A 27,848-nucleotide genomic window follows, 5' to 3' on the forward strand; every position below is an offset into this window, starting at 1 on the left:
AGAAAGACACCATCCCATTCTTACCCCCTTATTCTTCAAAGCCTTCAGAAGAACTGGAATTAATTTAAGTTGCATTAGAAATATTCACAAATGAGTATGTCTTTCAGACGTACAGGCACACAGTTTAACTTTAGGAATTGGGGTTGGATGACAGTTTTTAGAGATTTATGTAGGAGTAGGACAGATATGGGAAAAACTCTTCTTTCTAGTAATAATCAGCCACCCTCTCCAAACTGTCTCCATTATTAAGTTCTATAAATGATTGTCATCATGTCCAGAGCAAAGATAAATGAAAATTAAGGGTAGATATATATTGTTATTTATATAAAATAGGAAAAATGGCATTTTGTGTATGGGAGGCTCATAAACATTAAAAAACATTCAAGGGCTTTTCTGGTCCCATTTTTCTCACAATGTCTCAAATCTATTAATGATTATATGTAACCATGTTTTCTTCCACTAGAACCCATCAGTTCTGTGAGAGGATAGCTACTATATGTAATTGTCTGAAAAGAATACTCCAAATGTATAAACATGCCTTTGCTATTCTTGTTACTTGAGTAAAGTATTTGAAAATGCCTATTACATTAAATTCACTGTTACAGAATACACTGAAAGAAATACGTTGAAAGTACCGTAAGTGTAATATATATATTAGTCATATCTATATCAAGGAGCCTGAGCACACAGTATATATTTTTTGGCTTTGTTTTTTTCAGTGGTTGCAAATGATGGATTTTATGTAATACTGAAAGGCCTAGCTCGACCTCAAACAAACGTGTATAAAAATCTGATTGAAGAAAGTGACTCACCAGACTCGTTCATACCTCAGAGTTTCCACAGCTTCATTTGGAGTGAAGAATTCAAAAACTCTACACTTGCTGAGATGTACCTACCTTCATATGACTCAATGGTAAGAGATGAGTATTTGCTTTTTCCACAAGCAACAAGGTAACGGGCTTTTGTAAAACTTTATCTCTTCCAGACATTAAGATCCAATATCTTTAGAGTCCTGAAATATTTACGATAATATAGCCTTTAAAATATAAATGATATTATTAATACTTACATTTGATTAAACATTTTTGATAAAGGATGCCTTCAACAGCATCTGACCACTGGCAGGGTTTGTGTGGTGTATTTGATAACAGACAAGGTTGATGTGGCTGGATCCCTGAAAGAAGGATAATAGTAGTTTCAGATAAGTAAGAGGGAATAGGTGATTTGAGGAGGGAGAGACAGGAAGACTAATTGATTATGAAAGACCTTTAAATCAAGTCAAGAATGTATGTTTATTATGTTTGTCTCAAGAGCAATGCTAAGATAATCAAGTAGTTAATTACATTACAATCAGAAATTCTTAATTGAGGAAAATCTTTTGCATCTATATAATATTTCAAGACTATTAGCTGGTCAAAAATTAAAAGTTCCATATCTTCCTGAATCTCTGGATACTCCACATGGGATAGAGGTCTGAATTGACTAGAATTGTGGCTCATAGTCAGTTCTCAATTTAGGGTGATCAAGATGTCCAGAGTAGAAAAGAGTCAAATAACCAATTAAAACCAAATTATTTAGCATTATGGGGTACAATCAGAAAAATCCAGAACTAATATCACATTCAAGAGAAATAAGCATGGATCATATCCAGAAAGAATGACAAGGATAAAAATGAACAAGCCTATAAAAGTATATTATTCATCTCACATGAATGAATGATGTTTCTGATTGTCTTCTTGTTAGGGATGGAAAACAATGCATTTGCCATGTCAGTGACCACATATAATGGACCTAATGCTATTTTAGTCTGCTCTAGCAAATATGCCACGTTTAGCACAACAGCTGTAATTAGGGCTGTTTCTTGATTGAATTTCTAGTAGTTGAATCCAGGCTTCAAAGACCGATTTTTTTTTTTTTAATGTTCAAACTCGTGTATTAAATGGGGATATGATGGGAATCACCAGATCTGCATTCTGCTTTAGGTCTTTAGGAGCAGTACTAATTTCTGGCATTCCACCTGAGATGTGATATGGTTTTCAATTTCCTATCTTGGCCAGAGTGGGGAAAAGGGTAGAGAGAAGTTTCAGAGGCTTCCACTTAGTCTTTACTGTGATAGCTCTTACTGCACAGGCCAAGAAACCAATGTGGAAACTCTAGCCACTACCAAGTATCCATTCAAATTTTGCTTTTAGGGACCATGGATATTGCCCGTGGGGTAGGCTTATGGACCCAGTGAAGCCACTGGGAAACAGACCCGAACCAAAACTTTACTTTTTAGGAATTCTGCCTATTTATTCTCTGTAACAGGTGACCATGATGACATTTTATGTATCAAGGCTTTAATGTCACTATCTCAAATTTTACAGCTCCACTTCTCCATCAGGGCCCTAGCCTTAGCATAAAATAATAATAAAAAAATACTTGCAGAGGTTGAGACTGCTATAGCAGAGCTCCAGAGAACATAAATATGAATATATTTATATCTATGTGCATATCTATCTCTCTATCATCTATGTATCTGTCTACCTACCTACCTACCAATTATCTACCTACCTACCTGCCTATTTATATACCACGTCAGATTCTCAGATTTTTCTGCCCTCTAACTGTTGAAAATGAGATTTTCTTTATGTGCTGCCAAAGAACCCTGGGATTAGATCATTCATCTTAAATGGGTGATTAATTTTCCTCTTCCTTTTATTGTATTCCTTTAGTGCACTGAGAGCTCCCAGCAGCAATCATCCTATGCCATGGTCCTTATAAATACCCATTCTACAATATCTCAAACGTCTGAGATATTGTAGCTTCCAGTACATTCCCTTCTACTAGTACCTAATGCCTGCTTAACATCATTAAAATTTTATCAGTGGTACTGATACAAGTGGTCAGAGACTACCAGTACTCCAGTGATGGATTTGTATTGCTAGCTGGCTGGCAGGCAGTTAAGCTCTAAATCCAGTATTTTTTCTACTTTAATAAAATTTTTTGAAAAAATGAAAAGATAGAAATCAAGGCAGACAATTTTAACTTGCAGCAACTCTGTGGTTTCTGTTGTTGTTTAAGTTTGCAGAAGGACAAGTATATGATTATTGATAAATTTATTTCACATTGCTAAAAATTTAAAGTATCCTTGCTAACCCTGTCCCCTGTAGAAATTATGAGTTTAGCTGGTGTTATGAAACATGCTACTCTTTCCCTATTTTTAAAAATTTGCCTTTTTGTGTATTTACTTAGTGGGCCTTTTTCAAATAAAAATATTACTATTTCCAAAGATTTGTGTCTAGGAGAGTTTTGCAGTTTTGCACACATAAAGGGCTATATTTTTCTTTCTCCTTTTTTTGGCTTTATAAAAAAAACATTATTTGCTTTTTTATTGAGTTTTAACAGAGAACCGAACAACTAAGAAGAAGAAAAAAGTTATAACATTTTCACTCTTCAATTTCACCCTCCAACAGTTTGGTAAACTAATGGGCATCATTTGAGTATAACAAACATAAGGTGAAAAACATCTAATCCAAGGATCAAATTTATTTCTCATGAGATAATGTATAGTTCTGAATGAAAATTGTTAAAGCTCCAAGCATCTGCTGTTCTAACTCTTTACTACACACTGGACGAAAAATAAGTGCAGTATAAATGTACGGTGAAACAATTTTTTTTTGCTTTTCTCAACATAGATTTATACATTGAAGCTGAAAGCTTTTTCATTAGAGTTGATTATATAAGGAAAGAGATAAAAAATTACACATTTATTTACAAGATCACCAACTTAATGCTTCTAAGGAGCTTTAAAATCTTTCATTAATTTTATTTTTCCAATTAGTCTTACAACTTTTAAAATTATAATAATAAATTCAAATTTCTTAGAGACATCTCAGCATAAATATAGTATGGTCTGTGCCAAAACACACACACACACACACACACACACAAACATGCACTTCTATATTTCATATTTATATACTTCTATATTCAACATATATTACTATCTGCAATTAAACATTTTACTAAAATCTATTTTTGCTATGATTAAATTTAGCAAAATTATAAAAGCAAATTATTAAGTTGATTCTCAATAATTATTAAAAGAACTTTCTAGTTTGTTAATAGTTTTCTTTGAAATACATTTGGAATTATGTGGAAAAAACTGATAAAAATATATTAATATATTCAACAAGCAGGGCCCAGTGAGGGTAAATTATAAAATAGTAATTTTTTTTTACACCAAAGTTTTCAAACAAGTGGTGTAGTATTACTCTTCCATGATACCTGGATCTTAGCATCTCAATCAGATCCTAGGTATTAATGAATAACCTCACTCTTTTTGGTCTTACAAATTCCAGTCCTGTCTTTATATCAAATTTTCAAACTTTCATGCTTGATACTCAGCTTATGCCTTATTGTGCCATAGAATCCAGCAGTGGGAAGAATAGTTTAAATTGGTCTATTCCCCTTTCTTACTTTGCATACTCTTTTACTCACTAGCTTGGTTTTCTGGCTCTTTCCAGTCAGGAAAGGAAGGAGGCTGGGAATTAAAGGCAAAATGGTAACGGGACCTTATGTGATTGGATGTCCAAATGTAGGCTCGTTTTCTCAGGGTGTTGCCCCTCCTGCAGTTCCCTGGAGATGGTGTTGCCTCCTAGAGGGCTTTTTAATACCGTACTCTTGATCCCTGGCTTCACGCAGTGACCACTTGAATCGCTTTTTAGGGTCAAAATTCATCTCTCCAGGAGGTTCTCCAGGGTTGTTCCCTTTTCATACAGTTTAGCTGGATACTTTTTGTGGGTCCCCCGAGTTGATGGGCTAGGGAAAGTTTCAAGTTTACTCCACTAAATTGCTGTGTCCTCACTCTGAACCCAGAGGTCACTGGGAGTGGAGGAAAAAGAAAACTTCAGGACTCTGAAAATTGTCGTGACGCAGGTATCTTTCAGTCTTTGCTGCCAACTTCCTGATCTCATTTCTCAAGAGGATCTTGAATTTACAGTTGAAGGAGTTTGTACTCATTTGAGAGAGTAGTTGAAATTATGGACTTTGAATCTTATACTTAAAATAGCATTAAGCACAAAAATCTGTATTTGGAAGATTTTTTTTTTTTTTTTTTTTTTTTTTTTTTTTTTTTTTGAGGAGTCTCGCTCTGTCGCCCAGGCTGGAGTGCAGTGAGTGGCACGATCTCGGCTCACTGCAAGCTCTGCCTCCCGGGTTCACACCATTCTCCTGCTTCAGCCTCCCGAGTAGGTGGGGACTACAGGGGCCCGCCACCACGCCTGGCTAATTTTTTTGTATTTTTAATAGAGACGGGGTTTCACCGTGTTAGCCAGGATCGTCTTGATCTCCTGACCTCGTGATCCACCGCCTTGGCCTCCCAAAGTGCTGGGATTACAGGCGTGAGCCACTGCACCCCACCCATGGAAGATTTTTGAATGGATAACAATGAAAGTGTCTAGCAGGGTGTCACATACTAACGCAGGAAAAATAATTATAGGTTCACTACTTTGGTCTAGGAGTGAGATTACAAGGGCAGGGAATACACAGTGATTAAATTCTTAGTTTGTGCCTATGTAAAAAAATAGTTTAAGTAATAGGATATCAATACCTATTAAAAAAACAAAATGATACTTATTTGTGATCATTTTGGAAGCTATAATAATACCATTTATTTTCTTGGTAAGATAAGAAAAGGCAATGGTTCTACCTCTCTTTGTAAGTGTATAAGTTGGGGAACCAGAGATAATAAGCATATGTAAAGAATGTAAATAAAAAATAAAATTCTAAGCCCCCAGCCAACTGAATAGACCCCTCCTCTTAGCCAAGAACATTACAAAGTTAACCTGAAAAACTAGTTGAGGACATAATTGCCAGGGGGGTCAGACATTCCTCATTATACCCTCTTGCTTTTGGTATTCAGGCACAACTGACCAGCATTAATGTTAAAACAGAGATCTTAAGACTGACAAAACACTCTTTGTAGCCATAAAATGCCAACATGACAGATGGCAGGCCCTGGAAGATATTGAAGTATTTTACCCCAAAATATACATTTCTTTGACATATTTTGAAATGGCCCTGAAAAGCTGTCTCTTGTGGGGAAAATCAATATTCTATAGAAAATTGCCTTCCCTTTCCAGGTCTTTTTCCTGATACAAGAAAAAATTAGCTAAGAATCTGGCACCTTTTTAAGTCTGATATGAAACATTTACAATCTATTATGTCTGAAGCCTGCTACCTGGAGGCTTCATCTGCATAATAAGAACCTTGGTAGCCACAACCCTTTATATTAATGCAGATCCTTTATATTAATTAACCCTTTATATTAATTAACCCTCTTCTATTGATTCAGGGTCTTTAGATAATAGCTTAACTCTTTCAACTAATTGCCACTCAGAATGTCTTTGAATCCACCTATGACTTAGAAGGCCCCTCTTCAAGTTGTCCCACCTTTCTAGATAGAACCAATGCACATCTTACATGTAATGATTGAGGTTTTATGCCTCCTTAGAATGTATAACACCAAGCTGTAGTTCAACCACCTTGGGCACATGTTCTTAAGACCTCTTGAGACTTTGCTTTGTGCCACAGTCATTTATATTTGGCTCAGAATAAATCACTTCAAATATCTCAGAGTTTAACTTTTTTCATAGACAATAATTTAATTGCTTATGGCATAAACTTAATTGTTGATATTTATATTCTTAATGGGAATAAATCCCAACTCAAAAATATTCTTTATTTTCTTGTATCAATTACTAGCTAGTCTGTCAATAACAAAACATCTGAAAAAGGACAGGGTGGAGGGAGGAAATGTGGTAAAATCAACCTGCTGCCAGTATGTATATTTCCTTAATTTACAGTAAAGTTATTTTGAACAAATTAATCACTAAACCATCAAATCCTAACTTTTCCATTTCCCAAATACAAAATATTTTTAACCTGTGTTATCAGCACAACCTGTATTATCCAAGCTGAGGATAATGAAGCCATGAGTATTTTATGCATACTGCCCAGTACATCTGAGGTTTTATCAGATATCTAGAGAAAATTCAGAAGGCATTGATAAATGGTGGCTCCAACTAAAGAAAGAATATCTCATTTCATAAAGCAGTTGAATAGCAATTTCATCTTCAGATCCTGGATAAAACAACCAATTTGTTTCAAACAAGAACATATTCCAATTAATTTTAAGTTCTGCATCAAGCGGCTATTGGGATATCTTGGAAGAGTAAAGGCAAAGTCATGTTTGATAAGGACAAGGAATTTAAGCTATTTGATTTTGCTGCCTCCGGATTTCTGATAATGGGTGCTGCCTGACCTTCTGAGTACGCCATTCCCTGCGGTCAGTGCTCCATATTCTTTTACTTGTCTCTTCATTATCCAACATTCTTCACAGATTCATTCCCAGTATGGTCTTACCCTGGTTCCCTAAATCTTTTACCTCATTTATTCATGGGCATTTTTAAAAGTGGTGTTTTATAGAGCATATTTTTAATATGCAACACAACTACTATAAAAAACAAAATGAACGGCAACTAGAAAAATAAAGTTTTCAATTTAAGAAACACATCTGAATTATTCATGACACAAAACAGGAGTCACAATAAAAAATAAAAACTATTTCAATTAAACAAAAATACATAAATGTCACATATCAAAACAAAAATACCATGAATCAAAACTTGTAACATATATATGCAGTGAAAAAAGATACAGAATGTGATTTGCTGTTTAGTATTGATCTATGTGTGATTGGAGTATAAAGTCAATGTTTTGTTTTTTTAATTTAAAAAGTTTTGCATAAATTTATGGGGAATATGAACCCTGAAAATTTGAGAAAGGTCTCAGTTAATTTAGAAAGTTTATTTTGCCAAAGTTAAACATGCGCACCCGTGAACAGCCTCAGGTGGTCCTGATGATATCTGCCCAGGGTGTTCAGGGTGCACCTTGGTTTTACACATTTTAGGGAGAGATGAGACATCAATCAATATATGTAAGAAGTACATTGGTACCATCCAGAAAGACGGGGACAACATTAAGTAGGGATGGGGCTTCCAAGTCACTGGTAGGTGAGGGACAAATGGCTGCATTTCTTTCAAGTTTCTGATAAACCTTTCCAAAGGTGGCAATCAGCTATGCATCTATTTCAGTGAGCAGAAGGATAACTTTGAATAGAATAGGAGGCAGGTTGGCCCTGAGAAGTTGCCAGCCTGACTTTTTCCTTTAGCTTAGTAATTCTGGGGCTCCAAGACTTTCTTTTCACAGACCCATGTGCAATTTTGTTATAAGTATATAATTGAGAGTGATCAAGTCAGGGCATTTAGGGTGCCTATCTCCTATACATTTTTGTTTAACAATATCGTCCTCCTTGCTTATCAGATGTTGGATTTATCCCTTTTAAGTAACTGTATTTTTATACCCTTTAACCCAGTTCTCTTCATCTGCCCCTCCTCCACTTACTCATAGACATTTAAATGGTTCTTTGCTGCTTCTAGATGTCCCCTGACTCATATCCCAACCCCCAGTGTTAAGATGGCTTCCTTTAAGTCAGGGATCTTATTTTTCTCTAATGCGTAGTATAGTATGCTAGGAGCTTTTAAGGTGTTCAATAAGAATAAATTAAATTAAATCCAGTTAAATTTAATTAGACAGAGCCTTCAAAATGTCAAAGATGAACTGTGAAATGAGTTTTGATTCAACTAAATTGCAACTGATAGAGGATTTAATCTATATTGATTAAAGTTCAGTTTTATTACATTTATTTTATCTAAATTGATGTTTAAAATATATGTGATTGCTTTATTCTTAAAATGTAAACATTAGAATATTCAAATGTTCAAAACTAAAATGTCAATCAGGAAATATTTTTACTATAATAATGGAATTGGAACTTAACGTCTAATTGTCTCTCCGATCATCAAAACATTTAATACAGATAGCTTGTAATATATTTATAACATGAAGCTATTTCTTAATCATCACAACATATAGTTGCCTTTTGTTTTCATCAAGAGTTAAAATGTGTGCTGTAACTAAAAACAAACATTGGGTCATAGTAAATTTACTACTGTTTAAACATAAATTAGAGACAAAGTAAAAATTATACTTTGTATAAGATTTTTACAACTCTTGTATTATAAGAGCAATAAAAGAGATATGTTTATTGGTACATAGTAAGTCTGTTTACCAACGCTTTTTTAATAACATCATAAAATAAGAGGACTTCACATATAAACATTTAACTCCGATATTTCATTTCAAAAACATACACTTAAATAAAATTAAAGGTTTTGTTTCTTTACATCTTCCCCCCATTTTTTTTAATATAACTGTTTCTTATTTTACTACATTTATGAAGACATCAAAATATAATCAAGCTTGCTGTTGTTTATCTCATGATACTAAGTATTGTATTCGGAGATTAAATAATTTCAACTTTATGTAAGATTAAAAATAAGTGTTATATTTGAAGGTAGGAAAATAAGTATAGTTTCTGGTTTATGGATGTTTGCATGCCTTCTGTGAAGCGCCTGATATTGTGTACTCGTTTTACTTTTGTTTTCTTTGTCTTTTTACCTATTAATTTATAAGACTTTTGATTATAGTAGTGATATAATTTTTTAATATACATGTGTTGCAAATATGATTTTTAAATATATTATATTGTTGATATTCTCACTTTATCATTCTTTTATTATTATGGATATATTGTTTTTTCTTTATTGATGTTTGCTTTCCCATTATTAGCAGTATTTATGATAAGAAAACTAGTAATAATTGAGTACATACTATATGCCCATTTCATTTAAAGTAAAGCAGGTTCTTGGACTAATATCTCATATCCATTGGTTTATTTTACTTTAGTGCCTATTTTATCTTCATAAAATTTTCCAGAACTACTGCCTTAAGCCCATTGTTTTCAGTTCTGGTGTTTTTTTGTAATTACCTTGGGATTCTTTACTCCTTTAATTTTTAAATTTTTCTGACAAACACAAAATGATGAAAAGATGAGGCAAGCCTGGTCTATAATTTTTACTCTGGCAAACCTGTTCTGTAATTTTTCCATTACTTCTGGAAAAAGCTTATTTATATTCATTTCCCATGACATAATTTCCATTATCTCTTTCTGTCATTAATTAGACTGGGAATGAGAAGCTTCTGGGTTTGCAAAACCCCAAATGGATGATGCCAATAACTATCAGAATTGTTGACAACAACATAAGCTTTGAGTATAGTCTGTAACTTTTAAATATAGATTTTATTTCTTCTCGAGACTGAAAACCATTTCATGAAAGTTGGTTAGAGAATTTGGTCTTAATCTCTGTATCAGTTAAGAGAGTTTTGGTTTTATGTTATCTAAATTACTGCTAATGACTTAAACAATAAGAATATTTTTTATCTCATAGAAAGTCTTTGAGATAGATGACTTTAGGGATTAATTTAGAACCACAACAAAATTACCTGGACACAGAGGCTCCCCTGTCTTTCCATCCTGTCACTTTTAGAATGCTGAATTTCTTCCTCAGATTTGCACCTCAATTGTTAGCACTCTTCCAGGCATGGGAGAGCAGCGCTCCCCAACCTTTTTGTCGCCAGAGATCAGTTTTGTAGAAGACAATTTTTCCACGGACTAGGGGTGGGGGATGTTTTTGGGATGATTTAAGAGCATTACACTTATTGTGAACCTTATTTCTATTATTATTATATTGTAATATATAATGAAATAATTATACAACTCATCATAATGTAGAACCTGTGGGAGCCCTGAGCTTGTTTTCCTGGAACTAGACGGTCCCATCTGGGGGTAACTGGAGATAGTGACACCCGAATTATGTTGCCTATGTCCAGTCTACTCCATAATCTCATTTTGGTTACTGTCACTACAGAAAACTCTGCTTCACAAAGGTAGGATATTGGAAACAGGAGCAGGCTTTTCAGTGCTTTTGGGGCAATCTCAGGATAATCTCCACCTTGACTTTAATCCAGAACATATGGGGATTTGAAGTTGTCTCAAACATACTTTTAAGGCCACCATCATTTGTGATCTCAAGCAGTTGATTCTCTTCTAGCACGGACAAAGTCCATTCATCTGGCTTACTCTCAAATGAGTTGCAGATCCATTCCTTCCCAGTTAAGGGCTCTTTTCTGATTTGGAAGTAATGCTCCAACTCTTTTGAAAGCTGAGAGAGGTGATCACGCACCAGCTCTGAGTAAGACGGCCCTGGCTGTGTCTCTTTCAAAATCTTTACTAATATTTGAAATATGTCAGAAATCCCAATGTTCACTCATTGCCCCATAATTCCAGTTTGCCTTTGAATGCATTTACTTTATCTGATGACTTGAACACAGTTGTCAGTCTCCCCTGGAGTGACAGATTAAGTTCCTTGACCATGTTGAATGTGTCACACAAGTAAGCAAGTTTTGCGATCCATTCTGCGTCACTGAAATATGCTGCCAGGGGTGATTTTTTTCCATAAGAAATCTCTGGAGTGGCTCTCATAACTCAAAAACTCTGGCCAGTGATCTACCTTTAGAAAGCCCTCTCATTTCTGTATGTAAGAGAAAACGTGTTTGCTCTGCATCCATTTCCTCATAGAGTTACGTGAACAGATGTGAGTTAAGGGCATTTAATGCGGTTGATACTTTTAATCACATCCTGCAAAATGTTTTTAAGTTCAGGTGACATTTTTCAGTTGTTAAGTTCAGGTGACATGGCATTTTTCAGCTAGCCACAATTTCTGTATGCGTGACACGGTGCATGGACTCACATTCAGAAGTGACCTCATTGACCTGAGTGGTGAAACCAGAAAGCTGTCCAGTCATGGAAGCCACTTCATCCATGCATACTTACACAAAATGACCAATTTTGCTGATGTGTAATCATTCAAAGACTTTAATAGTTCTGCAGCTGTGGTGTTGTTGGTTGGCCAAAAAATTGCCCATAACATATTCTCATGCACAACCTCCTGAAAAATATATCACACAAAACCAAGAATTGTTGCCTTCTTGTCAACATTGGTAGACTCATCAATCTGGGTTGTGTACCATGGTGACTCATTAATCCTCTCTAACAATTGTGCCTCAATATCTTCTGCTATTTCATCAATTCATCTAGTTATAGTGCTAGCTGAAAAAGGAACTTATGCCACCTTTTAAACTGCAGCCTCTCCTAAAAGTTCACAATGGATGTTTTTAGTAGCAGGTAGGATCAACCTTCACCAGTAGTAAAAGACTTCTTAGCTTTAGCAATGCAGTTAGCCACTAAGAATGATGCTGTCAGTGCAGACACATTTGATAAAGTGGTGGCCTTCAATAATTGCTTCTATTCTTTGTGTTCACATTTTTTCTTTTGAAAAACTGCAGAGGCTTGTCTTTTAATACAGGGCGCTTGATCGCCATGTGGAGAAGCAGCTTTGAAGGTCTCATGGCTTCGTTGGATAGCCTGTTGCCACGTATTATATAAAGCAGGATTGGAGAATGTGAATCACCTGTTGCAGTGAATCTGCAATTTAAGTAGGACTCTTGGTATTTTCTTTTAAATACAACTTTTTTTTTGTTGGCAGTCACAGAGTCTTTTGATGTCCCCTCATTGGGTCTTTCCCCCTTTTCAAAGAAATCTTCCAGTGACATTTGGTTTTTACTCATTTTGGCTAGGGTTAGCTTGTGGGCTTACCAAAACTGTGACTGAGACAAGTACACAGTGCAGGAAAGAGGCGTGAACAGAAGTGGTAAATAAAATAATGAGTGGGCCATGTATGGACTAAACTAAGTGTCAGATTCTGACTTAAAGCCTGCCACCAGATGCAACTATACAACTGAAGTATATCAACTCACTACTATAACTCCTGCCACCAGATGCAGCTTAATTGTCACTTGCCACTCACTGATAGGGTTTTGTTATGAGTCTGCAAGCAATTGATTTATTATGGTCTCTGTGCAGTCAAACCTCTCTGCTAATGTTAATCTGTATTTGCAGCTGCTCCCCAGTACTAGCATCACTGCCTCAGCTCCACATCAGATCATCAGGCATTAGATTCTCATAAGGAGCACACAACCTAGATCCCTCCCATGCACAGTTCACAATAGGGTTCATGCTCCTATAAGAATCTAATGACACTACTGATCTGACAGGAGGCAGACCTCAGGAAGTAATACAAGTTATGGGGAATGGCTGTAAACATAGATGAAGCTTTTCCTGCTTGCCCATTGCTTGTGCTGTGTGGCCTGATTCTTAACAGGCCACAGAGCAGTATAAATCTGTGGCCCAGGAGTCAGGGACCCTTAGGGTAGAGGATGTTTCTTCATCATGTTTTTACCCCTTTATCTGTGGAGAAAACATTTCCACAAAATGCACAGAAGGCACAGACTCCCATTTCCATCCCATTGGCCAGACTAGGTTATAGGTCTACCTTTCAACCCCAAATTGATAAAAGTGAATATAATCACCATTATTAGTTTAAAGCAATCAATTACGATTCAGTCCCAAGAACTAGGTTCATGATCTATGTGCACTTTGCAGCCTAATTCCTAACCAAATCAGGCTTCTGTTAGCAAGCAAAACAGGAGTGAAGTGCTATTGAGTAGATGAATATGTTTCTGGCGCAAAATTCTCAGGAGTTAGTTTGACAGTATGCAAGATAACTTAATCATCCAGTAGATTGGAAAGGCTTATTATAAAAACAGGACCCTTGAACTTAAATATAAAACTTCAAACTGTTAGAAGAAATCATTGGAGAAACTCTTTGGGACATTGGCCTGAGCAAATATTTCTTGAGTAATACCCCAAAAGCGCAGGCAACCAAAGCATAAATAGAGAAATGGGATCACATCAAGCTAAAAAGTTTCTGCCCAGCAAATGAAACATCAGCAAAGTGGAGAGACAACCCACCAAATGGGAGAAAATATTTGCAAACCACCCATTTTAAAAGGGATTAATAACCAGAATTTATAAGGAGCTCAAACAACTCAATAGCAAAAAATGAAATAATCCAATTACAAAATGGACAAAGGATCTGAATAGCCATTTCTCAAAACAAGGCATACTAATGGCCAACAGATATATGAAAGAATGCTCAACATAATTAATCATCAAAGAAATACAAATCAAAACTCCAATGATATATTATCTCACTCCAATTAAAATGGCTGTTATCCAAGACAGGTAATCACAAATGTTGGCCAGGATATGGAAAAAGGGGAACTCTTGTACACTGTTGGATGGAATGCAAATTAGTATAGGCACTATGGAGAACAGTATGGGAGTTCCTCAAAAATATAAAAACAGAACTACCGTGTGATCCAGAAATCTCACTACAGAGTATATATCCAAAAGGAATGAAATCAGTATATCAAAGATATATCCGCACTCCCATGTTTATTGCAGCACTATTCACAATAGCCAAGATATGGAAGCAACATGAGTGTCCATCAACCAGTGAATGAATAAAGAAATGTGGTATATGTACATAATGGGATATTATTTAGCCATAAAAAGAATGAAATCCTATCATTTACAACAACATAGATTGAACTGGAGGACCTTATATCAAGTGAAATAAGCCAGGCACAGAAAGAGAAATATTGCGTGTTAGCACTCAAATGTGGGAGCTTAAGAAAAAAACTGAACTCATGGAGATAGTGAGTGGAATGATGTTTGTCAGAGGCAGAGAAAGATAGCAGGGATTGGGGGATAAAGTGAGATGGCTAATGGGTACAAAACTACAATGGGATAGAGGAAGTAAGATGTTGTATTTGGTGGCACAATAGGGTGACTATAATCAATAATAGTTTATTGCATATTTTCAAATAACCAAAAGAATGGAATTGCAATGTTCCTAACACAAAGAAACAATAAAAGCTTGAGGTGATAGATACCCCAATTACCCTTATTTGATCTCTGTACATTGTATTCCTATATCAAAACATCACATGTACCCCACAAATATATATTACTGTTACGTACCCTTAATAATTAAAAAATTAAAATTAAATAAAAATTATAAATTATAAATACAGGACCCTTGAGATCATTAGTAAAATTTCAGAGCCCTAGTTTTTGTGATGTTTTAGGGCCCTAGTTCTTCCTAACGTTCTGAATGTTGGACATGACTGATATGTTAGTAATACAACAGTCTTTCTTAGAAATTGGATTGAGGCCTGGGCACATTGGCTCATGCCTGTAATCCCAGCACTTTGGGAGGCCAAGGCAGGTGGATTGCCTCAGGTCAGGAGCTTGAGACCAGTCTGGCCAATATAGTGAAATCTCATCTCTACTAAAAATGCAAAAAATTAGCTAGGCATGGTGGCGGGCACCTGTAATCCCAGCTACTTGACAGGTTGAGGCAGGAGAATCACTTGAACCCGGGAGGCAGAGGTTGCAGTGAGCCAAGATTGCACCATTGCACTCCAGCCTGTGCAACAAGAGTGAAACTCTGTCTCAAAAAAGAAAAAAAAAAAAAAAGAAAAAAAATTGGATTGACTACTTTTGTCTAGGTACCATTTAGGATTTATTCCTTCCAAATGCTATGGTGCCATTCAGAGTCACATGACCATAAATATATTTCATCACGCTATTTTTCTAATTGTATTCTTTAGTCATTTTAGGGCCACAATGGGCAATAGGAAGTTTAGGTAAAACATTTCATTCTTCTTACACTGGCTGGGTCTCAGACACTCATCTCTTATATGAATAATTCTTCTGTATTTATCTTTTTTAAAAAAATACATATATACTTCTAAGCAAACTTTCTTTGAAGAAAGTATTTTTTTTTTTCTGAGATGATGGATATAGGTAGATTTGAAACCCATCATTGTGGAATCCATCTTGATTACTATATCTGATGGGCAGACTCATCTATTCCCACATAAATTGATAAGAATTTGAGTGTTTTTGAAGAAACAACAAACATATAAAAACATTTAAATTAGACTTAGTCCCTGGTGACCCTTCTGACATTCATTTCTATTTTTCCATTCTGTTATAATCAGAATTATATTCATTATTATGATAAATATGTTTCAACAGTGGTCCAAGATATACTAAATCTTACATCAGAAAAAGGAAAAGTCTTTTCCATTTTTAGGTTTACTTAAATGAGAAGCAAAGTGCACTTTCCCTTCATATCTAGGTATATAAAATTTGTTGACAATTGAATATCGAACAAAGATAATTGACTCTCAATATTTTCCTATTGCAGTGAGAGTTTTAATATTATTCAAAATCAATTATGTTTTTATTCCAATAATTATTTTTACATGAAGAAAGGCAATTTCATATCTACACTCTGTAAACTTCTTTATAATCAGAGGAGCAATTAGTTATTTTACTTAGAGAATAAATTAATTAAAACACATAATTTATTTTTCCACTGGTATTTTAGTATGGTTAACTTAACCTTAAGGAAGCACTTGAGCCGTAAACTGACTGCTCTGCTGAATACTGGGAAAGCAAAAATGAATGCAACCTTGATCCTGTTTTCAAATTTAAAATCTAGTGTATATTTTTAGTAAAGTTCTGATAGATGTCATGGGGAATCCAAAACTCAGAGGGATTTTTTCTTGCCTCTAAAGAGTTTACAGTCTAGTTGGGGGCTTAAAACATGAAAACATACACAGTAAGTGGCAAGATGAGTTAGTCTCAATTGAAGTGCTAAATTACAGGGACAGATGCTACAGGATTTCAGGGGTGGGATGAGCTGCGTGGCCAAATAATGCCTACTGAGAACGGGGAGCTTGTGATGCACTGTAAAGGAAAAGTAGGACTTGACTAAGTAGAAAGGAGAGAGGGCACATACGTTTACTGCAAAGAATCACGTTTTAAACAATGATTTAGAAATGAGTAAATGCCTGGTATGTGAAAAGTTTGGGAAATTCAGTGGACAATGAATAATAGGCAGGTCTAGAGAGAAAGGAGAGAAGAGAAAGAAAGCAGAGGTCAGACTACGTCAGATTCCTAACGGTAGTTTAAAAAATAAGCTAAACAGCCAAGCCAATGGAAAGTTTGAATATATTCTCTTTTTCCCTTTACTCACTTATCAGGGCCACTCCCCACCCTTCTCTGCCTTGCCCTTTACCCCAAGACTGGCCCAGAGGATTACATCTAAGGGGTCTTCTGCCTTCTGGCTTGCAGTTAGAGTCAGCCCGGGGAGAGAGGGAGCAGGAGACCAGAAAGAAGTAACAGAGTGGAGATCATAGTGTTTCTTCCCTGGCATCCTCTGCAGAATTGCTGGCTGAATCTAAGGCTGAAGGTTGCAGCTCCTGTCAGATGGCCCTGTCCACACAGCCCTCTGGGTCGTGAGGTCTAGAAAGCACGTCCACCTCTCATTATTTAGGCCTACAGGAGGTGCCTGTGCCCTGCCCTTAGCCCCAGGATATTCCATCTGATTTGCCTACAACCTTAATAGGTAGTTTCTTCATTCGTTCTCATAGTACCCAAGTGCCATGTGGTATCTCTTTTCTGGTAGGTTCCTGACTGGTAGAGAGGGAAATAATGAAGGAATTGTTTTAAGAAGGTTAATATTGTGGCCGAAATAGATAGATTGACAAACTAGAACTACGGAGAAAATTAACCAACAGAAATGAGCATTTAAGTGCCAAATCAAGGTAAAGAAAGTACAGTTGCCATTGAGAGATCGATGAGTGACCAAAAGTGATGAACAACAACAACAACAACAAAACATTAAACATAAACTAAATAGTCATGAGGATTTCAAGAATATGAGAATTGGATGGGAATTGGAATTTAGTTACATAAAAAATCAACATGTATAGGATGAAGTTTGAGTCACTAGTAAAATTCTAGTATCATACACAAAATAGAGGATAAAGATCTCTAAATTAGAGGAGAGAAAAAGAATTTTAGATTGCAAGTTTTAGATTACATTCCTATGTTCATGGAGTAATGTCTAGTAGAACTTTGAGATGTGACTGGCATTACAGAAATAGGTCAGAAATGGAGAACAGTTTAGGAATATTCCAAATAGTAGTGACACCATGTCATCAGAGTTGATGAGTTCTCAGGCAACGCAGCCACCTAAAGTGAAGAACAGAGACCTGAGGACGAAATCCTTGGAAAAGACTCCCACTAAGCAAGCCCAAGAATAAAAAGAAGGCAGTAAGAGGAACTGAGAAAAAAATTCCAGAAAGATAGTTGGAAAAGGACTCATAGGGTAACAATTAATAAAGAGGCTATTTCAGTGCTGTGTAGCTTATCATGTGGTTCAATCAAAGCATTTCTGTTTAATAGTCAATAATTTGTGATATAATTTTTGTCATGATAAGTATTATAACATGATTAAAATAGGAAAAGGAATATTATTTCTTTGGATGGCCCAACACATCCAAGTGGTATCAACTGCTCTTCCCTCTCTGGGTTTTGGCTTCAATGTAGAGGATTCACATCAACTGAATATTTTTCTCAGTATAGATATGCATGTAGAGGGATGATGCTAATGACTTCACTGTAACAAAGATATGGATAATTTGGAACCCTCATTCATTATTGTTTTGCAAGTTCTTCTGGAGGAAATAAGTCAGGTGGGTTTTCACGTATCACCTGTTCAAGCAATATGTGAAGTGCAATAGCACCCAGATCCCTCCCGTCCTTAACAGACACTGGACCTTTTAAAACTATTTTTCAGCACTCCTTTTATTTAGCGTTAGGTCAGTTCCTTGCTTTTACTCTGTTTTGAAGCTACTGTAATAGAAAATGGGGCAAGAAGAATGTCATTGAAATATTTAGCTTGCTAAATTAAAAAGAAAGTAAAAGCAAAATACTTTTTTTTCCTGGTTATATTTCAGTGACTAGTTTTAAATAAAAACTCTATTCACTGATTTTTTTTAAAAAAGATTTTTACTACCTGATCTTTAATGCATTCAGTATGGCCTATGTGCCAAAGAAGGGGTTTGATTATAGAACATAATGATGTAATGATATTCTGTAGAGGACAATTCTGTCTACATGCAAAATTACTTAATGCAAGGTTACTTAAGACCCTTTGCATTTCAGTTGGATTATGTCATCTACCTTATGGATTTGCAAAAAAAATCGACAGAGACAACTTGTGGAAACTTGTGGAATCAAGGGACAATTGGTGTTCAGGGAAGGGAGTGGCATGGAAGATTGAGAAAGAACCACAGGAAACAAGATGTAGAGGGTCCAGTAAATAAACTCTCTGCATGTAAAAAAATGTACTGAGTAGTTATAATTTATACTTACTGTTAATAGCCTGATAAATGATACCTGTGCAAGAAAGTAGAGCTAAGGTGTAAAAAGAGAAGAAATGATTATAGTTTTTTGAGAAAAGAGGTCAGAGAAATAACAATATAACAATTTAAATTAACATATACCTGCCATTTAATATATAGATTTGATAATCTTAAATATTTGAAAAATCTATATAAATATAATCAGTTTTTTAAAAAAATACTAAAAATAAATATCTGTTGTTATAATTTTTTAGCATTTAATACATATCTTTTCCTCAGTCATTCTGTATGTGACTCTAAGCTCACACAGTTAGCAAAGGACAGGAATTGAGTCAGCTGACACATTAAAGCCAAACTGCCTAACTTCCAACATTGACCCTACCACTTACCATCTGTGTGGCCTTAAGAATGTGCCTTAGCCTTCTGGGTCTCATTTTTCTCGTTTTTTTAAAATGACTGTTTTAACAAACTACCTCATAGGGTAATTATGAGAATTCAGTGAGTCTTGAGCATGGTGCTTAATAGGAAGCATATTATGCCTTAAATAAAATAAGACAAAAAAGACTGATGTTGCAAGATTCATATATATATATATAATACTCATATGATTTGCAGCTACAAATATATATATATATATATATATTTTTTTTTTTTTTTTGAGACAGGGTCTCACTCTGTCACCCAGGCTGGAGTGCAATGGTATGATCTCAGCTCACTGCAACCTCCACCTCCTGGGTTCAAGCGATTCTCCTGCCTCAGCCTCCCCAGTAGCTGGGATTACAGTCACACACCATCATGCCCAGCTAATTTTTGTATTTTTAGTAGAGATGGTGTTTCATCATGTTGGCCAGGCTGGTCTTGAGCTCCTGGCCTCAGTGATCCACCCATCTCAGCCTCCCAGAGTGCTGATATTACAGATATGAGCCACTGTGTCTGGCCCAAAAATATACTTTTAAATTAAGAGAACTGTACTCATATCAAGGGGAAAAAATAATTATTTGTAGTTACATTATTTTTTAGAATGTATGTAAGTATTGAATCCAGGTGTCCTGGTTGGCTCTCCTATTGCCTAGCTATGGGAACCTGAGCAGTGAAGAGCTTCACTCAGTCCCAGGTTGCTGTGAAGACTGATACAGATGAAGTGCCTGGCAGCAGAAGGTGTTCCGCAATTGCCAGTAGTTTATTTCTTCTTCAACAAATCCATCCCTCTCTACCCTCTTGGGCCATGAATTCTGAGTACCAAAATTCTCTCTCCCCATATCTAAAGATCAGTGATTTGGGGGAATTTTTTTTTAATTTGATTCTATACAGCACTTTTTTTCTTTGCTAGTGCCATAAATATTTAAAGTTTTCTTCTGAAATTCTTTACAGCTTCTGAAAATACACGATAATAAATGCTTTGAAGGTAGCTTAATCTTTTACTAGTAGTTCCTCCATCAACTTGCCTTTCACATTGTGTTGTTTTCCTTTGGAGTTGTTTGGTTTGTTCTACTTGTTCAGGCAACAAACAACCTCAATGTTTTATTCGAATGCACTCTGACATTTCAATTTGCCCCCAAGTTCTGTGTAGTAATGCTTTCTGACCATACCATTTCTTACTTTAGAAGCATTTGGAATTAAACTACCAATTATTTGAGATGTCTACTAATATACTATGTGAATATCTGTGTATAAATTTACTATATTTAGACACAAAGTATCTCTCTGTGTATAGATATTCTATGAATAGGTCTATAATCTGTATAGATATTCAACAAAGACCAAATGCCTAGGTTTGACTATGAAAAAAATTCCCTGGGTGACTGAAGTGTTCCTTATGGATTAATTACTACTAGTGAAGTGTTCCATATGGATTAGTTACTGTTTGGTTTGGAGTTAATCATAGGGGCCTATGCTTCTTCCTGACTTGTTGATGGCAGAAAATCTAAGTACATTTAGCAATAGTTCAAAAACTATTGTTTGTTCTGATAAAAGAAAAACTTCAGCTGAATTAAATTTAAAAGAGCTAAACTGAGCAATGAACCATTCGCGAATCAGGTAGCCCCCAGAATCACAGCATATTCACAGAGACTCCAGCGCAGCCACATGGTGAAAGAAGATTTATAGACCATAGAAGGGAAATGACACACAGAAATCAGCAGTGAGGTACAGAAAAAGCTGGGTTGGTTACAGGTTGGTATTTGCCTTATTGGAACACAGTTTGAACACTTAACAGTCTATGAGTACTTAAAGTATGGCTGCTGGGATTGGCCAAGATTCAGTTATTGTTACAGGTGCATACTACTATGTTAGGTTTTCAGTCTTGTCTGACTGTTAAGCTAGGTTAAAGTTCATTCACAAGGACCCAAATATAGAAGTACAGAGTCCTTCTCAGGCCATATGTAGTCTGTTTTAACAATTTCCCCCTTTTGGTCATTTTCCCAATTTTGAGAGCTTGACCAAAACTTTAGTCATTGATGTCACTATCACCATCGTAAACGTACTTATATGGTCTTGAAACCCACTGGCAAACAGTAGAACAGTGGGTTTTGCAAGGAGGGAACAAGGACTGAGTAGAGGGTATCTCTTTATCCTGGAACATTCTGTTTACAGGAGAAAAAACCTGGCCTATTCTAGGATCTATGTGTTTCCTTAAAGTCTTAGTTTGATTATGTCACATTTAGTATGAGTGACTCCATTTTAATTTGGTTTGGTCTGTTGGGGCCTAGTCAGTGAGCTCAGTCCAAAATAATGGTCTCCCATCATTTTGTTTAAAAAAAAAAATCCCCCTTTTGGCTGGGTTCTCACTTAGTTGAGAGTGTGACCAAAACATAGGGCCTTAGCACCACTCTCAGTTACCATCATTTTGAGTTTCCTTTCTTAGCATGTTATTCATGGGTTATGGTGCCCTCATGGTTGCATATTTCTTTCAGATTTTGTGATTCCAGTTGAAGAGAGACCATTTGACTTTCTAGAGCTGGCTGCATGCAAACATTTAAAACCTATGAGAGAATACAGTGCACCAGGGAGACCATTATTATGACTGTTGGGAGGATAATACCAAGAGTGTGGAGTGTGCTCCTTATACAGGGTCCCCATAAACCAAACCACCTAAAATTAAATAGATTAAAGAATGAGCTACATAAAGAGTCTACTTGCTTGACTGAGTGGTCTTTTCATTAATCCCCTACAACTGAAATTTTATAATCTGCATTGATGTATTTCTCCATAGGCCACAAATGTCAGGAACTGCACAGGTACATTTGTGTTTAGACAATTCTATTATTTAGCATAACTTTCACAAACAAATTTAAAGTCTGTTATGTAACCATAGCCTTTACTGTAGAATCTGCTATAGAGCCTATCATGAAGGATACATTTCTAATTATTGCCTCTTTTCTTCTAAACAATGGAAAAGGACCTAACAAATGATGTCCTTCTGGAAGAGTTAAGGCCTTCTGGCAATGTTCTCTTTAACCCATGATTTGGGGTAAGAGGAGTTTTGACTGATTATGAGGCAATGTATGTACCATTAAAATTTCTCACCTACATTGGGCCTTCATGTTTTATCTGTCAAAGTATAAGGTTATTAATGTATGAGGTTGGCTGCAAAATCCTTTGCAAATAAAAGTATTCCCTATAAGTGCACATTTTTCACTTCTATTGTTCATAGAAGATAAACAAGAAAAAATATTCAAAGATAAGAGTCTCATGATAATAGAAGTCTTGATCCATGACTTGGGAAATGCTGTTCACATCAAGGATGTCATCTTTTCTTGGGAGAAACCGTCCTGGTTAGTTTTACGTTAAGGTTTACAATGGATGCACAGTTCCAAGAGTATAAAGAGATCTTTGTCAGTTGTGAGATTATGAATCCAAGGTTCAAGGTTCTGAAGTTTTGCTGTAGTGTGAATGGCAAGGACAGTCTTTCTATGATGTTCTCATAAGATCCAATCTTTGGGTTCTAGATTGTGAAGGGGTTGTCCTCAGTGAACCATAAAAAGCTTTCTTTACCTGGTGAAAATATACTGTAACATAATAATCTACTGTTATAACATCAACACTCTTGCATGGGAAAGCTTTTATACAATCAGAAAACATTCATTGAAAATGACAATTGGGCTGGGCATGGTGGCTCATGCCTGTAATCCCAGCGCTTTGGGAGACTGAGGGGGGTGGATCACCTGAGCTCAGGAGTTTGAGACCAGCCTGGCCAACATGGTGAAACCTGTCTCTACTAAAAATACAAAAAATTAGGCAGTGTGGTAGCAGGCACCTGTAATACCAGCCACTGGGGAGGCTGAGACAGGAGAATCGCTTGAATCCAGGAGGTGGAGGTTGCAGTCAGCTGAGACTGTGCCATTGCACTCCAACCTGGGCAACAAGAGCAAAACTCTATCGCAAAAAAAAAAAAAAGGAAATGACAATTGAATGGAATTTCTTTATAAATGTTTAAGTGGCCAATCAGGTAGCCAAATGTACCTGAAGCTTTGATTGTCTTCCTGGGAATATGGAACCACACATTGGTTTTAAACTATTTCTGCAATTTATAAGTCACCTCATCAATATATTCAAATTGGATCATTTTATATTTTCCATGATAAGTCATGGAATGCAGAACCTTTAATAGCAGAAGCTTTAAGGACTCAGGAAGGACAAGGCAGCCATCCTGGTTCTCCATGAGTCCATGCTTAACATTGGATTTACGTCCTCTTGAATACCAGTTGATTCTCCAATTTAGGTATATAGCACTGATAAGTAAGGGGTTATCACAGGTAATTTGACTTAGACTGTGGAGTTCGAATTGTACACCTCAACAATTTCAGTATCAGCTGGTTTAACATGAATATCTGGAAAAGTATTTTCTTGGTATTTAATTAATTTTTGTTCTATTTGGGTTAGCATTTTTATACAAGGAAATTTGGTTACTTCTATGGTGTACAATAACTTAACATAATAACGTTACTTATGATTGACAGCATATACTCAGACGTATTAGAATTTTAGAAATCCCATACAATTTTGAAACATATATTAATATCATTCACTAAAATATAACCTGAATATTAAACATTATTTTTATGTTGACAGTGCTTCCCATGTAACTTAACTTGTTAAAGAATTCTGTTTACCTTTCTTTGGGATGCTTTAAGTGCCCTCTGTATCATCCCAAAGTTAGAGATCAGAAAAGACCATTTTGAAGCTTAAATTTGATTTTGGGAAGCCTATTAAATATGTTAAATGTTTAAAACACTTGATATTATAAACTAGAATTCCAGGTTACCATAAGGCATTCATTTAGCCAAAATGATGACTCAAAAATTTTTTAAAAGGCAAAAACCTTTACTCATTGATAAAGGGAAGACTTAGATTTCCAAGAAGTCTGTCTTTTGTCTTTCCCTTCTTTATTTGTGTGTGTATTTAAAAGGCAAACAAATATTTTTCTTTTTTTTATTTCTTTTTTTTTTTTAAGATGGAGTCTCACTGTCTGGCACAGACTGGGGTGCAGTGGTATGATCTCGACTCACTGCAACCACTGCAACTCCTAATCTCAAGTGATCTGCCCTCCTCAGCCTCCCAAAGTGCTTTACAGGCATGAACCACCATGCCAGGCAACAATTTTTCATTATCTTTTAATATTACGTGAAAATCTGGTTGAAGAGAGAAAGCCAAATTTCACCCTTGCACTAGTGGACTATTAATGTCAACCCCAATTTTCAATAAACCTTATATACAAATCTATCCAATCCTAATCAATTTGACCATAAGGTGAGATTTTTATAAACCTTTTATAACCCTTTACAAATTTTTGTTAAAGAGAAAACTTATGCTTTAAGAAAACCTTGTTGTGCTTTTATTTTCATGTCCAATTTACTGAAAAACAAATAATATCCCTTTAAATTTAGTGAATATTTTCACACATAGAGTTTTTTTACAAAGTTAATTTTTATATACCTTCCACAACTTGTTTAAACCTTTAGTTTATTTAATTTAAAACAATCCTTTAACCTAAAGTAGGCAAAAATTTACATTCCCATACCTTCTAATAATCTCTTACCAAAACACATTTCATTCTCCTTACATACCTTGTATGTAAACCTATTTTTTCAGTAGTCTCAATTACATGTTATAGTGGTAATTTTTAACAATTTTCACTTTTGGTGCATAAATTTTCTTTTATAAATCCTTTCACAACTTATACAGGCTGTCTACAACATCCTTGGACTTTCTGACTTGTCCTAAACATCCCTCTTTTTAAACAACCCGTCACTTTAGGACAAGAATTTACCATGAATTATATGAATTATCTTTTCTTTATAACTTTCTTTGCATAGCAAGGAAGCATGGCTAATTCCACATATCCCTAGGCCTTATTTAGAATTTAATGTCTCCAAAATAAATTGAACAATTTTCAAAAGTTAAAGCAGTTTATGACCTTAAAGCATTTAGCAAACCTAATATCTGACCTGCGTAAGTTAGACCAAATGTTTTTATTTTGCTAATAATCTTTAAAGCTGTTCTTATTTCCCAAAGGTTACTAAAGTTACAACTAAAAGGCATTACTGTTTTTATTTCACTTTCAAAATATTTGATTTAAGTGCTTATTTTTGTTTAAGCCAGTTAATTAGCACTTTTTTATGTAAACATTACATACACAACACATATGTAACTACACAGACAGACAGAACGAGATTACTAAAATAGTTGTAAGATTTTTCATTTGCCTGTTTTTAAGTTTCTTAATTGGTTATTGGCTTTGGGGTGGGGTCCTTGGAAGAACAGAGCCAGGAAAGGCTCTCTTGTGCCTCCTGTTTTTCCTAAGGAGTCCAGACTGTGAGAGTTTGAATAACCACTTTTAATTAAGCTGAGTTTTAACCACAGGACTCTTTAATAAAGTCCTTTTAAAATTTAGTATTACCTGACTTTAGATAGGCCAAATGGCTGATATTTCTCACTTTTGAACTTTACGAAAGGTAACCTTCCAGGTGCTCGGAGAAAGGAAAATTTAAGACAGTCCATGGACAAGAAGAGAATCGACAAGGATACACAGACATTAAACCAGAAAAGACTCATTTTTTAAGCTGAGAATCAAACCTGGACTGCCACTGTGAAAGGGAAAAAATATTAGCTACTGAGCTACAGCACAGGCTGGTCTAAATTGCCATTGCCAGTTGGAGTCTGTAGTAGTTAATTTTGAGATTGCAAAGGCTTTTAACTACTCAAGATAATTTTTAGAGCTAATTATGACCTGAACCCTAAAATTCCTGTACCCTGGAAGGCAGAGACCAAGAGAAAGTACCCCCATGTGGTTACAAGGTTAAGCTCTCAAAGACATAAAACAAGATGGAGACCTCATCAGTTTTTTTGTTTATTTCAGGGACCTGCAGCAAAGTTTGTTAGTGACCATCTTGCTGGGTCATCTTGAGCAGTGAGCTTATGGGGGCTTAAGCCCGTATTTTTTCCTAAGGTACTCCTGGACACAGAAAAACAAATTCATAGCACAAAATGCATCAGATTTATTACAGCTTAAGACTAGCCTCAGAATTCTTTTTTGCATTAATCAAAACTTTACAGGGGAGATAAAGTGATTTTTACCATTCATTCCACTGTTTTGCACAGAGAGAGAAAAGCCAGAAATCTGACTGGTAAGAAACTCTTACCCTTTTGCCAGGATGCCAGGTTTCTGGGTTTTCTTTCCTTGAGCGGCCCTAGTGACCCAGGTCACCATACCATAGCCATGGAGGCCAACCCACAACACAGAAGAAAATCTTTTTCTTTTTTTTGACTGTGTTGTTGTTCATTTGGAATGTTCTATTATAAGTTATGTTTAGTAAGATTTTGTCATTTCTGTAAGACTTTACTGCCTCCTAGGCCTAATATGTAAGCCAGAAGGAACTCAGTTTTCCAAAAATTGAGGATCCTATTTTTTATCTAAAATATTGGCTTTACTCTCAGGTTCTCTTGATTAACTTAGTCAATGATTTTTCCTACCTAAGCGTGCAAGAAAAATGACACAAAGGGATAGAACACAAAAATCCCTGTGAATTTTTTAAAGCCAAATTTTATAACCCCTGCAATATTACTGCTTACTACCAGTCCCTTTCTGACCCAGAGGTAAGAGACCTCTAACTAAATTCAAGACAGTTAATTCCCAGATACAATTTGTTCCCGGACCCAGTCCAGTTTCTATCATGACTTGCAAACCCAGTTTGGATGAGAAATGTGCTCAAAGAAACTCAGAGAGCTCAAAACACAAATCTGTGGAGCTCCAAAATCTGAAAGGGAGCTTACCCACGATCCCCAGCTGCTCTGAGAGATCAATGGACACAAATGGGTCCTATAGGTACCTTGCCGGTTCAGTGCTCCTGGGGGTTGCTAGAAGCTTTACTTTGGATCCCACTTCTGACACCGTCTGTTAAAAGAAAAACTTCAGCTGAATTAAATTTAAAGGAGTTTAACTGAGCAATGAACCATTCATGAATCAAGCAGCCCCAGAATCACAGTGGATTCACAGAGACTCCAGCCCAGCCACATGGTGGAAGAAGTTTTATTTATAGACAAAAAAAAAAAAAAAAGAGAGAAATGACATACGTAAATCGGCAGTGAGGTACAGAAACAACTGGATTGGTTACGGGTTGGCATTTGCCTTATTTGAACAGAATTTGAACACTTAG

At 35.8% G+C, this 27,848-nt stretch overlaps 1 protein-coding gene across 5 annotated transcripts in view; it reads left to right on the forward strand.

Moving 5' to 3' along the window:
- The window catches only part of CNBD1 (cyclic nucleotide binding domain containing 1), a 623,001-nt gene that overhangs the window by 367,936 nt on the left and 227,217 nt on the right, over nt 1–27,848 (forward strand). For all 5 annotated transcript variants that reach the window (XR_008668004.2, XM_055349242.2, XM_055349243.2 and 2 more), the window contains one exon: nt 720–913. Coding sequence is in view for 4 of the 5 variants with exons in the window: in XM_055349242.2 (XP_055205217.2) it covers nt 720–913 (194 nt within the window). In the remaining variant the exon portion in view is untranslated. The remainder of the gene's footprint in view (nt 1–719; nt 914–27,848) is intronic.

The sequence above is a fragment of the Gorilla gorilla genome, chromosome 7, assembly GCF_029281585.2.
Source record: "Gorilla gorilla gorilla isolate KB3781 chromosome 7, NHGRI_mGorGor1-v2.1_pri, whole genome shotgun sequence".
Lineage (NCBI taxonomy): Eukaryota > Metazoa > Chordata > Mammalia > Primates > Hominidae > Gorilla > Gorilla gorilla.